This window comes from Dacryopinax primogenitus (assembly GCF_000292625.1).
Source record: "Dacryopinax primogenitus strain DJM-731 SS1 chromosome Unknown DACRYscaffold_14, whole genome shotgun sequence".
Classification (NCBI taxonomy): Eukaryota; Fungi; Basidiomycota; class Dacrymycetes; order Dacrymycetales; family Dacrymycetaceae; genus Dacryopinax; species Dacryopinax primogenitus.
In genome coordinates this window covers 1-12357 of record NW_024467211.1, presented here as the reverse complement: position 1 = coordinate 12357, position 12357 = coordinate 1, and the positions used below count along the sequence as shown (strand labels likewise).

At 51.1% G+C, this 12357-nt stretch overlaps 7 protein-coding genes across 7 annotated transcripts; 6 read left to right on the top strand and 1 right to left on the bottom strand.

Annotated features, from left to right (window-relative positions):
• The first annotated feature begins 24 nt into the window (after nt 1–24).
• DACRYDRAFT_23374 (uncharacterized protein) lies at nt 25–1636 on the top strand. The gene is made up of 6 exons (XM_040773216.1): nt 25–343; nt 401–515; nt 568–672; nt 723–782; nt 833–1251; nt 1298–1636. The coding sequence occupies exons 2-6, from the start codon at nt 471–473 to the stop codon at nt 1500–1502; spliced, it is 834 nt and encodes a 277-aa protein (XP_040626684.1). The 5' UTR covers nt 25–343; nt 401–470; the 3' UTR covers nt 1503–1636.
• A 224-nt stretch (nt 1637–1860) lies between these two features.
• On the top strand, nt 1861–2411 carry DACRYDRAFT_55114 (Mnd1-domain-containing protein; the record flags this gene model as incomplete). The annotated part of the gene is made up of 5 exons (XM_040775304.1): nt 1861–1917; nt 1977–1991; nt 2054–2084; nt 2200–2283; nt 2341–2411. Coding segments are annotated over 5 exons (258 nt in total), but the record flags the coding sequence as incomplete, so codon positions are not given.
• Nucleotides 2412–3363: 952 nt separating this feature from the next.
• DACRYDRAFT_127566 (uncharacterized protein) lies at nt 3364–5218 on the top strand (the record flags this gene model as incomplete). The annotated part of the gene is made up of 12 exons (XM_040770938.1): nt 3364–3613; nt 3664–3727; nt 3804–4053; nt 4105–4141; nt 4193–4268; nt 4318–4353; nt 4404–4515; nt 4566–4701; nt 4749–4803; nt 4855–4992; nt 5041–5140; nt 5192–5218. The coding sequence occupies 12 exons, from the start codon at nt 3364–3366 to the stop codon at nt 5216–5218; spliced, it is 1281 nt and encodes a 426-aa protein (XP_040627051.1).
• A 126-nt stretch (nt 5219–5344) lies between these two features.
• Nucleotides 5345–6429, bottom strand: DACRYDRAFT_54959 (uncharacterized protein; the record flags this gene model as incomplete). Its single annotated transcript, XM_040775294.1, has 5 exons — nt 5345–5501; nt 5550–5602; nt 5654–5913; nt 5970–6096; nt 6151–6429. The coding sequence occupies 5 exons, from the start codon at nt 6427–6429 to the stop codon at nt 5345–5347; spliced, it is 876 nt and encodes a 291-aa protein (XP_040626682.1).
• A 751-nt stretch (nt 6430–7180) lies between these two features.
• On the top strand, nt 7181–8338 carry DACRYDRAFT_81334 (dienelactone hydrolase). The gene is made up of 5 exons (XM_040776505.1): nt 7181–7453; nt 7507–7576; nt 7624–7891; nt 7940–8033; nt 8084–8338. Exons 1-5 carry the CDS (start codon nt 7283–7285, stop codon nt 8282–8284), a joined length of 804 nt encoding a protein of 267 aa, XP_040626681.1. The 5' UTR covers nt 7181–7282; the 3' UTR covers nt 8285–8338.
• Nucleotides 8339–8502: 164 nt separating this feature from the next.
• On the top strand, nt 8503–10856 carry DACRYDRAFT_68642 (polyubiquitin-tagged protein recognition complex Npl4 component). The gene is made up of 7 exons (XM_040775879.1): nt 8503–8551; nt 8604–8684; nt 8735–8853; nt 8906–9182; nt 9229–10161; nt 10211–10589; nt 10640–10856. Exons 1-7 carry the CDS (start codon nt 8549–8551, stop codon nt 10831–10833), a joined length of 1986 nt encoding a protein of 661 aa, XP_040626680.1. The 5' UTR covers nt 8503–8548; the 3' UTR covers nt 10834–10856.
• A 242-nt stretch (nt 10857–11098) lies between these two features.
• DACRYDRAFT_23365 (uncharacterized protein) lies at nt 11099–12128 on the top strand. The gene is made up of 2 exons (XM_040773215.1): nt 11099–11495; nt 11545–12128. Exons 1-2 carry the CDS (start codon nt 11216–11218, stop codon nt 11928–11930), a joined length of 666 nt encoding a protein of 221 aa, XP_040626679.1. The 5' UTR covers nt 11099–11215; the 3' UTR covers nt 11931–12128.
• Nucleotides 12129–12357: the final 229 nt, after the last annotated feature.

Here is a 12357-nt window from a genome sequence, read left to right as displayed (position 1 = left end):
CCCACCACCCTCGTCAAGGATCGGCAAATCCTTCTCCTATTACCAGGCACGATGATAGACAGTGGCGACATGGTAGAAATATTCAAATCGCCCCTTTCCAAGATATTCACTCTCATCGCCTTGGATCCACGAAGTGTTGGTCAGACGAAAAACATACCTATGCTCACCAGAGACTCGTGGACCGATGCTGTGGACTTTATCAAGGCGATGGATGCGCTTGGCATCAAAGAGTTCCATGTATTCGCAGTGAGCGGTTCTTCCATCCCGGCAGCGAAGCGTATGGGTATGATGTGGCCGGAGAAGGTCAAGAGCCTCGTCTTCGCGGCAGCATCTAGCCCCGACCCGTTCGTATTCTTATCCCCCGTGACGCGTCAATATACTCACATTCCCTGTGATACAGCCCTGAATGGATCCAGGAATCATGGAAAGAACTATTGGACACATATTTGCATGCAACAAATATCGAGACAATGGAGGAGTGCATCAACGACTATTATCCTCTGGCTTATGGCGAAGTATGTGAATCACGTCAGCATCAACTATAGTGTGCTCAACCCGTGTTTTCAGTACCTTTCCGAATCTAGGGTTGATGACGTTGTCCGATACTGGGAAACGCAATATTATCCTGCCAACGGAGCACGATTCTACGATTGGGCCATTCCGTTTTTACTGGTGATTCTTTCCAAGCACGGGCCACGGCAGTTCTGACATTGGAATATTAGTGGCAACGCCTGGGCCCAGAATTTCTTGAGCTTATAAACCAGCCTGTTCTGATTTTGAACGTTCGTCCTTCTTCCATGAGCATGACGCCTCAAAGCTGACCATTCCACAGGGCGATTCCACTCTCGTTTCGTCCCCAGAGGAGGCTGAACTCCTTCGATCTGGTCTTGTTAACGCCGCCGGTGGTGCAAAGCTTGTTATTGTCGAGGAAGCACCGGACCAATTCCACTTCATCCCACAATTTGCCGCCATCCTTATCAAGGAGATGATGAGTTTCTACTGTACTTTGCCCAAGTTTCAGGTCCGGAGCTTCACCAATAAAGAAAGGGATCATCTGAAGAGAGCTCTGTTCGAAATCGCCGACTTGCGTAATGATCCCGCGATGAAAAGACGCGATCCGCACCAAGCAGCATCATTCTCATGTGTCTCTGCTGAAGTTATCGAGACGCGCAAGAGAGCGTATCAAGGTATCGCTCAGAAGGATGGCAAAGCATTCTCGCCTTTCGGACCCAAGGGGGAGCTTCCTCGCAAGTATGTTATCAGCGTATATGCATCGCCCCATCTAATCAGTTCACAGGTTCTCGGAACGTCACCTGGGCGACATCGCGGAGGCGGCCCAACGTAGCCGTGCTCGCTCAGATTCTGGTCTTTGGGCGGGTGGCGTCGAGCAGGAGGAGGTGGAGAGCGACGAGGAATCGGATTCGCGCACGGCAACTGAAGGCCTTGGGAAGAAGCTTGCGAAGTTCCTCCGTATTGGCCGATCCCCCCGACCTCAAGCATAGCATATATAGGTGTCCCTCCATTGGTATCTCTTTCGCCATACACGGCTTCTACACATCTTATACCGCATTTATGACTTCTTCTTTGTAAGGATGTTGCATCTGAACGATAGTATTTTAATTTGAGACTAAGTACGCACGTTGCATAGAGTTTTGTCCGAGCCCGGTGCTGAATTGGCCGGAATCCCGTGACGCGTGAAACGTGCTCTTCGTTGACTCACCAAACGTCCACGCGCGCCTTGGTCCTCTCTCTCTCTACTTCTTCCTTAACACCCGCCGCCAAGTATTTGCAGCCTATCAACACATCATGGTACATTTTAACAAACAACTCGGCTCCTAAGCCCACAGAACTTCCTAGGCCCGCGGTCTTTCAGCTGACGACAAGCGCTCAAAGCTACTGGAGATATTTCATGAGACGGTACGGCTTCCAAGTGTCCTGGGCTCAAACTCATCTGAACTTCATGCTACGTTGATCAGAAGGACTTCTACCAGGTAGGATGTACTGTCCTTCACGCAAGATGGGGTTTGGCTGACTTACGAGCGCATATATCCAGCTGAAAGAACTGGAGAAGGTGCGCATATGCAGTCCCCATGATTGCCTGTTGTCTGCTCACAGATCACGTCTGAAGCTGGGACCAAAGATGAAGGGAATAGGCGAGAACAATCTTTTTTTTCGCAGGAGCGCCAAGCTGACTCGGAGCAGTGTCACAATCTGTCAAGGAGGTCCTGCAGGATCTCGTTGACGACGACCGCGTACAGACAGACAAGATCGGCTCTGGGAACTGTGAGACGTCCCATTATAGCACATTATTCCATCTTCATCGCCTGATTTCCTGCGTAGTCTACTGGTCATTCCCCTCCCAAACTGGTGCCACGGTCCGTGAGGGAAATGACCACGTATATATGCGCTAGCTAACGACGGAACTTAACCGAATGCTCAGGTAGCAGCCAGGCTTGAAGACGTGAAGAAAGACATCCAGAAGTTGGAAGAACGCAGGAAAGACATATTGCAGCAGATGGAGGAAGCGCGCCATAAACGTCAGCCTAGTGTGCGTCCCTTTGTCAAACTCGCCGTTTTGACAGTATTGACGCCAGCCTCAGGACGAACGGACTAAAGCATTGACTCAGCTGCATCAGCTCCGCAACGAGAAAGAGAAGCTTGCAAGAGAAAAAGCGGATCTCATGGAATGTGATGCAGCACTGTTTGAGCAGAAGAAACGTGGGGCGATCCTTGCCAAAGAAGCGGCTGAGAGGTGGACAGGTGAGTCCATCACATTGTAGCGGACTGGAGAGGTTGTGTGATAGTGCCCTCAGAGAGCGCTTTGGCGGTGGTTCAATATCTGCAAAGTCAAGGCCAGGAAGCCAATATCATCCGCCATTACTTTGGCATGCCCGAGGGGTGGGAGGAGCTGGAGTAGACTTTCGGAGATCAAGATGAATCGGTCGGTGTAATGTTGCCGCATTGCACCGAGGCTGTAAAAGATCCCGTTGATGAAGCTAATTATGATGTCCCCAATTGGCATGTCCGTTTACCTTCCTTTACGAATACCTCACATGCTGGCAGTGTTTACGTGGAATGATGCACAACCGGTTTTCATATCATCTGACGGTCCGCCCGGACCGATGCTTCGAAGCAGCTTCCTCCATCACCTCTTTTTCTCATTGGCCAGGACTGTTCGGATTCGCACACGGACACGGGATGCAGGACTGGGGTATCTTTGGGGTATTGTCTTCGGTGAGTCTACCATGAATGATCGGTCCACAAGAAGCAAGGACCAGATTCTCGAGTACAAAGGTATAAGAAGTAGCAACATGCACTGCTCAGGCACATCGTGCCCTTTTGGTCGACTCCGAAAGAGACACAATGGTCTTGTTACTCCTGCCTCTTCTTCTCAATTTGCTGTCCCTTGCAGTGTCCGCTTCTGTCGTGAAGGTTCACAGGATGTGCCATGTTGTCCCTGTTGGGAAAGGCGGAGATGACGGTCCCAGTATCCTGTCTGCTTTCAACCAGTGTGGTCAGAACGGCAAGATCGTTCTGGACCAGTACTACAGTGTCAACACGGTGTTAAACACGACGGGGCTGAACAATGTCCACATCGAGTTGAGCGGTGTTCGTGAGTCGTCATTTCGTTTGGATGTGTATGCCGTTGACGCAGCTCTCCAGTCCAGGATACTCCGGACATCGCGTACTGGAGCCCGAACTCCATTTTCCTCACCTACCAGAACGCGTGAGTAATGTAATAGTAAACGTGTCTCGAAGGTCCCGGCTGATTTCGCAAAGGACTACTGCCTGGCTTCTGGGAGGGAACAACATTACTCTTGGACAACGCTATTACTGATCATTTCTTCGTCGCTTATGCTCCGTTTTCCCCAGTATGGCGGAGGAACAATCGACGGCAATGGCCAAGTCTGGTATGACGGGCTTACTACCGGTGGTTCAACCGGAGTAGCGGGTGGATCTTCCACAACTTTCGCTCGCCCAGTTCCTTTGACTGTATTCAATTCCAAGAATGTGCTCATCACGAATATCACGTACCTCAATTCGCCATTCTGGGTAAGTTTTGCCTGCTTCATTTCGGTTTTACGTCTCATAACGCGTATCTAGAATAATTTCGTCTACCAGTCTCAGTATGTGGAATACTGTGAGCCCATTTGAAACCTAATCTTTTCCTTTGGTAACTCAGCCCCGTTAGCATGGATCACCATGTCGAGCCATTCATACTCTAAGAACTTCGCCTCCAATACTGACGGATGGGACATCTATCGCTCGTGAGCCGGCGATTCTCCGTTCGTGTATGTCGTGCTGATTTGAGCATAGTGATCATATCACTATTCATGACTGTGAGATCAATAAGTTAGCTGCATACGTTTGTTCGGAATTCGGCTCTTGCTCAAACTCGACAGCGGTGATGACTGCGTCTCTTTCAAACCAAATACTACCAATGCATGGGTATACAACATGGTCTGCAACGGCAGTCATGGTATTTCGGTCGGCTCTTTGGGACAGTACGCTGGTGTAAGTCCCCTTTTCTTGAGCATTAGGCAACCGCTGCTGACACGCCCCAGGAAACCGATATTGTTGCAAATGTCCTTGTAAACAATATCACCATGTTAAACGCACAGAACGGAGCTCGTATTAAAGTTTTCGGGGGAAATCCCAGCCCAAACAGCATGGCAGGGGGTGGCACTGGTTATGTCAAGAGTATTCCTGTGCCTTGGCGTTTTGCGCTTTATCTGACTATTTCTTAGACATCACCTATTCTAACTTCTATGTGAACAACACCGACTTTCCTATCACTACTAAGTTAGTCAGATCCTGGATGGGATGCGGTTGCAGTTATCTTATGCTCTTAAGCCAATGTTACTCGACACCGGCGGCAACTTGCGAGGCTTACCCATCCAAGCTCACGATTTCAGATGTGCACTACATCAACGTGACGGGTATGTCCAGTGGTGCGGAAAACGCGACTGTGGTTACACTTGAATGCTCCGAGTAAGTGTGGCCCAGGATATGTGAATACACTGCCTCAACGGATGGCAGGCCTTGTACGGACTTCACAGCCACTGGAACTCATCTCGTCCCGCCGGCCAAGTTCGGATCCCCAGTCTATCTTTGTGCGAACATCACAAACACTGGTGCTGTACGTTGTGATGCTCTAGACTTCTGGTTTGAGGGACTGATACTTTCACAGCTCGACTTCTCTTGCACTGCTCCTTGAGAAGGACGACGGTGACGGTTTGGGATAGTCGGATTAACAATGATATATGACGTAATTTGAACGTTACGTGAAAAGGGTAAACGCGTATCACGAGTCGTAAGATACGACCGATTGGCTAGATGAACCTCATGACATCTCCGCCATCGTCTCGTTCTCCTCGGGAAGGGTTTCATGCGGTCCGTATGAATAAAACAGCTTGTCTACCCTTGCAGCAGCATACAGAGTGAGGACCAAGATTTCGAAGCCGTAAATGACGATATAGAACGTTGGTTTGCCATAATATCTAGAATGGCGATCAGTTGGGAGAATTGGGGGAAACGTGATCACTCACCCAGGGGCGTCTGTCACGGGGAAAGTTTGCAGGCTGGTAGCGACTCGGAAACACTTTCAACAGATGAGACTACATTTCCCAGAGCGTTGATATACCACACTTACCAATTCGGTCACAAGTAGCGCGGTAGCGAGAGCAATTACTGCCATTTTTTTGGTGGTCTTTCCTGTGCCAAACCGTCGCTGCAACTCGTACACCTCTTCCTTGGTTCTGTGGGGCGGAACGATGTATATCCAGAAGAACACAACAAAGGGCGAAAAGGTGAACGCCACGAAATACGCGAGTGCGACCTTCAGAATGATGTTGTCTGCCCGCATAGTACTGGGACTAGGGTTCTGCGATTGTAAGACGACGACGGTAATCACTAATATGCAAGATTAGCGCGCGGTCCCGAAGCGCAAAAGACCGTTGTGGACTCACTCATGGGAAGGAAACACAAGACAATTATGTAGGGAAGCTGTGTTATGAAAAACTTGAACGGCTGGCGGTATACCCAAGGGTGGTATTCACTCAGTGCCCTTGTTGCGAAGATGCGGTTGATAATCCACTACAGGGTAATTTTGTGAGAACAGCAATCTCAACTACATTGAGGCGTACGTACGACGAGAAGGACACCAGCCGCGAGGAATATTCCCGATGCGAGAGCAAGCTTTGGGTTGGTGGGATGGCATGCCCATGCAATCCGCAGAGACAGAGTAACGATTCGAGCCATGCAGAAAGCGAACAAAAGCACGCTCGGTCGGAAGTAGCGTTTTCTTCTTCGGTTGCGGATGTAGATAGTCAGGTGCGTGGCAGCTAAGGACGCATAGCATGCAATCAAGACTGAGCAGACGGGCACATCGACGGTCATTGTCGGTATGCCGCCAAATGTGGCGGGCATGTGTGCTGGGGAAGCCATTGTTACGTAGAAGACACGGAGCGGAGATGATGAACTGAATTCATCTCGAGAGCGCCTTTAATATCCTCCTGCCTTGAGCGACGGAGAGGGGAGCCGGGAGGAGCAGGAAAGTTGGGGTCGACCTCAGGGTGCGGGGGGCACCATCCGCATTGAAGGAGGACAGGGACCTTGGATTTGCTTAGTAAGGTGACCGATGTCAGCTGCCAGGAATGGCCAAGGTGGCCAATCAGAGACGGATCACGAGGCAGGAGCGCCCAAGAGCCGTTCCATGTCACACTGGGCACTTGTACTGGTCCAAAACGTAACCAAGACAAGGGCAGTCCCCACGTGATATAGGATGGATCCCAGCATCCACCCGATCCAAATCATGGCGATAAGGATACGATCATGTCACAGCTCCAAACCGAGTACGTTTTGAGGCAAGCAACTTTGGACTACCCCTTGAAGCTTTGAGCTCGAGGGGTAGGTATGGTAGACTTGAACATGACTACAATGGACCAAAAGGTTTGATTAGTGACTGACAATTGGGTTGCACCTACCACGTACTCACAACGATTGATCGTGAGCCCTTTGTTGGCAAGCAGGGTTAAGAATTGTGCATAAGGATATTGGGGTTGCAGTGGTGAAATGAGTCGATCGATGATGTGCTGTACAGGTTTGTAAGGGCCCGCAGAGGCTCTATTCATTTACCCGGTGACGTCGTTCGATACCCTCAGTTTATTATGTTGGGCCGCGTGAATCTCCGGCAACCTCAAAGGTTACAGCGTTGGCATACATATAACACCCACTTGCCTTCCTTCTCACCATTACTCTTCTTCACCTCAAATCTGTGACAATGCCCGCTGAACTTTCTCCTTGCTGCGTCTCCGGCCATCTCCATGAGGGCACTCCCACCGGTGTCATCGAGAAGATCACCGGTTTCGACGTCTACATCACCAAGCCAGACAGCGGGAGCAAGGCAAAGACGATCCTGTTCATCACCGACGTCTTCGGTTGGAACACCCCGGTGCGCACTATTTCTGTATCCCTCGCCACCTGCGATCTAAACAAACACCTTAGAACGCAAGGCTGCTCGCAGATGAGTATGCTAAGGCGGGATTCTATGTCTATGTCCCGGATTTCTTCAGGGGTACGCACCCTCCTGGATTGGTTAATACTTACACTGATGGCTGGTAGGCGACAACATCCCGCACGACATGCTCCAAACTATTGCTCCCCGCGAGCCTCATAACCGTAGCGCTGCCCAGGTCGCCTCTGACAACACCCAAACGACGGCGACATTCGGCCCATGGGTCACGAAGCATAACGAGGCGGAGATCAAGCCTCTGATCGACGAATTCCTCAAGTATTTGCGCGCAGACCCTCTGACCGGCAAGATCGGTGCTGTTGGGTTCTGCTGGGGCGGCAAGTACTCGCTTTTGTTGGCTGGTGAGGGCTCCGTTGAGTAAGCCAACTGTATGCTCCTCTCCGGCCTGGTTCTGACAAATCTTAGCGCTGCCGTCGCTAATCATCCATCTTTGACCACTCAAGAAGACTACGTGAGCATCAACAAACCGACTCAGATCAACGTCGGCACCAACGACATCGTGCGTAATCTCTTAACGCTGCCCCTGACCGCACTAACGCTCGAACTCAGTTCCTTACCAACGAAAGCGTTGAGCAAGCGAAGAAAGGGATGCTCGAACAGAAGGCAGATATTCCCTTTGAAATCAATGTATACCAGGATGCGGTTCATGGTTTCACCGTCCGTGGTGATATCTCTAACCTCAAGGAGAAGGAAAATAAGGAGGCGTCTGCGAACGCGACCATCAGGTGGTTTGGCAAGTACCTTGCCTGATTGGAGTTGTGACAGTAGAATTTGCATATGTGAATGTAGCAAATAAAGAATATCAAGGTGATCCATGATATGGATAAAGAGATGTAGCTGGTCCAGTCATGATGGGAGGTGGAGAAGCTGCCAGTCAGTGGTGGTGGCACCTTGTTCGATGACGCGTCGGCTGAGGGAATTTTGGCCCTCACCTCCGGACGCGTTGTGTGCGCTTGCCGCCCGTGCTTCTCCTTCCACGTCCCTCCTGTCGCATTTCTCCAGTCTACCACCATCATGGTCAGAGTCGTTTGTTTGGACTCTGTATGCATAATTTCACATTTATGCACAGATCGTTCGAGTTCGCTGCAAAGACGGTACTTTCAGGCTTGATCTTGACCCCCAAGCTGACGCTGCCAAATTGGGCAGTAAGGTAAGCATCGCCCTATATCTTTCATTCACTGGACGCTCATATCACAATAGATCGTTCATGAGGTGCCTAACGTTGATTCAGTGACAATCAAGATATCCAATCAGCCTAGGGGTGGTGAGACGCTATTGTCAACCTTGGTCGGGAGGACTATAGGGGCGCTGGGCTTGAAGTGCGCTGTTCTCTCTCGTTGATGACACATTCGGTGCTCACTATGGTACAAGACATGGGGACATGATTTTTGCTTCGTATGACTACCTGGGTGCTGCAACCACCAGCGCAGCACCCTCTGTTCCGAACAGTTCAGCGACTGCAGTTCCCTCTGTCGCCGCCCAGACCACTTCGTCCAATGCACCGGCAAAGAGGACATGGGAAGACGTTCAAGAGGACCCAGTCGACGACTTCTGGAGACAAAAGGACGGAAAGATACCTCGCGAGCGCGACGCGCAGTTTTGCAAGCACGGAACGAATGCAATGTGTGACTATTGCATGCCTTTAGAAGTGAGTTAGTTACTCGCTGGCGCAGCGTCATGTTGACTGTTATCAGCCCTGGGATGCAAAGTATCGTGCTGAGCATAGCATAAAGCACCTCTCGTATTGGGCTTACTTGCGGAGTAAGACGGTTGGCGTTGCACAGAGTGCGCCCGCTGGCTTGCCGCCGCTCGACAAACTTTCCTACCGCGTCAAAGTGCCTTGTCCCTCGGGGACTCATGCGCCTTGGCCTGGCGGTATCTGCAGCAAGTGTCAAACCTCTGCAATCACGCTGCAGCCTCAGTCCTTCCGCATGGTTGATCACGTGGAGTTCTCATCTTCAACCCTCATCGATAAGTTCTTGTCCGCATGGAGGAAGACTGGGCTGCAGCGATTCGGAATCCTCATCGGGCGGTACGAACCTTATCCAGAAGTCCCGATGGGTATCAAGGCTGTCGTTGAAGCTATACATGAGCCGCCACAGGAAGGAGAGGTGGATGGACTCACGCTCGGTCTTCCGTGGGAGGACGAAAGCAGAGTGAAGCAGCTCGCCGCTGATTGTAAAGGGCTGCAGATGGTTGGAGTTATCTTCACCGATCTCACTGCCGACGAAACGGATCGAACTAAGCTGATCTGCAAAAGGCATAAGGATTCCTTCTGGCTATCATCTCTCGAAACCAGTTTTGCAGCCACATTACAACTATCGCATCCAAATCCATCTCGTGCTGCACCATCTGGCCACTTTTCTTCCCGATTTGTTACGTGCGTGCTTTCTGGAACACCCAAAGGCGATATCGATGTGTCATGCTATCAAGCAAGTGAACAGGCTTGTGCCATGGTCGACGCGGACATCATTGAAGCAAGCGTCGAGCCCGGTATTGTGCGTGTCAAGGAAGAGTCGGCGTCAAGGTATATTCCCGACGTGTTCTTCCGCTACAAGAACGAGTACGGTCTAGATGTCCAGCAGACCGCCAAACCCTCCTTTCCCGTTGAGTATCTTCTCGTGAACGTGTGTGGCGTCCTTATCCTTCCATGTTCCCTACTGACGGTGTTATAAGATCACACATGGATTCCCAACAAACCCCAGCCCGGCATTCATTTCGACTGATTTCCCGATCGAGAACAGACCTGGACTCGAAGATCAGGATATGTCCAAAGTTGTTGACGAGCTCTTCAAGCGAGGTGCCAGTGCGATAACATCTCCGCGGGATGCCCGAACAAGTCCGGCCACATCTCAGCAGGTGATGACGTATTTGAGCGATTGGCACCTTCTGTCATTCTTAGGAACGGTCGGTGTTCTGTCTGCGGACGATGTGCGGATCATGGCAGATGCAGTGACTGCTCCAAACCTCGAATCCACAGATGGGATGGAGGCGATTGCCAAACGTGACGGGTGGCAGACACTCATGGCTATCGTTGGCACCCACAGTCCTGCCAGTGAGTAAGCTCCACTACAGTGTTAGAACTGGTTTGATGGATTGAACTAGTTCCCACACGCCCACCCCCACCGTCCGGGGATATTGGGATGGACGACGAGTTCGAGATACCGGAAGACTTCGATGTGCCCCTGGACACGGCAACTCATGGTGCCGTGTCTGGGACAAAGACATGCCCTCATTGCACTTTTGATAATCCCGCTGATGCGACCGATTGTATGATTTGCGGACTTCCCATGGATTAGAGGGGGGAGAACGTCATCACAATGTATGATACAACAACCTACGCACTAGAGTCGTAATTTCATCAAGGTGCATGTGGACTGACGTCTTAAGCAGAAGCACCGGAAATTGACGAGTGACAGCTACACAATGTCGCATGAATAAGACTGTCAGACGGGGCATTCACACGTTCCAGATATACTTCCATTCGGTGGCCCCATATGCCACCACGCTAACGCCCGGTATCTGGCTGTCCATTAAAGGGTCGCTCGACCACCTGCCTATCCCTTGCATTCACAGGCGACCTTGTATCTCGCATTTCCAGGAGAGGCGGCCAACTAACTTGTATTATTGCACTCTTGCCCTTTCCCTTCTCGTGTACAGCTCCCAACCACCCCATCAATCATGGTGTCCGTCAAAAGGCTTCTGTTAGGCCCAGAGGTCGCCTTCAACAATCACCTCGACGTCCATTCTGTTATCGCTCATTCGGAAAAACTTCTACCCATCGTCAACGCTGTCAGCCAGTACATTCATTCAAAGCACAAGCGCGGCCGCTCTCAAGAGGAGATCATCGACAAGTTGGAGAGGCTGGAGACGGTCTATCTCCATGTAACGCAGGTTCATGATGCGTTTCACATGGCACGTCAGGAGAACAACCTTCCTATATCTAAGGTTTTGACCGGTCGTGCGTTATCAGTCATGCTCACCGTGCAGCAGAGCTGATGCTCTCTTAGGCATACAACCCTACTATCGTGTTCCTTTGCGCTCTGCCAGTCCAACTCCGACATCTAACACCGAATCAACCTTGGCGCATTATGATACTCTTCCCTCCGGTATCTCGACCGCTGTACATTCTCAGGTCGATCTACTCCCTGCTGGGAACAGGCCCACCGTCGCTGCTGAGCTTCCTGGCCCCACGAACTCTGGTTCCTGGCGTAGGTTCATTCCGGGCGCTCGCCGCAACACGGTCAACGCGCAGTCTCCTCCCTCCCGTCGTCCAATCCCTTCCGCCATGCGGTCTCCCGCTGAGGTATCTCCAACATCAAGCGTCGTCACTGTCCGTGCTGCTGGTATTGAGGCTTCAGTCGTTCCTGAGACGGTTCACACGGATTCCCACTGAATCATCCCGTCTGCATTCATACAAGACAATGTCAGCTAGGCGAGAACCGGCAAACACTTTCTATAGCCGCATACCTCTATGTCTCACGTCTCCGTCCTCTGTACTGCTCTTCTGTACTTTGATGGTTGTTTATGCTGGAAATCCTCGACAATCCCTGGCCAACATAGTTGGGCCAGGTCTCTGTAGGCATTGTAATTCTTAACTATGGAAAGTCTAAGTAAACAGCTCCATTCCCCGCCCTGACTGGAGAAGACGAGCCCACCCGCTCGTCCAGCGCCAGCTTCCCATCCCCCTCCTCTTCTGCGTCGGGTTAGGGTTAGGGTTAGGGTTAGGGTTAGGGTTAGGGTTAGGGTTAGGGTTAGGGTTAGGGTTAGGGTTAGGGTTAGGGTTAGGGTTAGGGTTAGGGTTAGGGTTAGGGTTAGGGTTA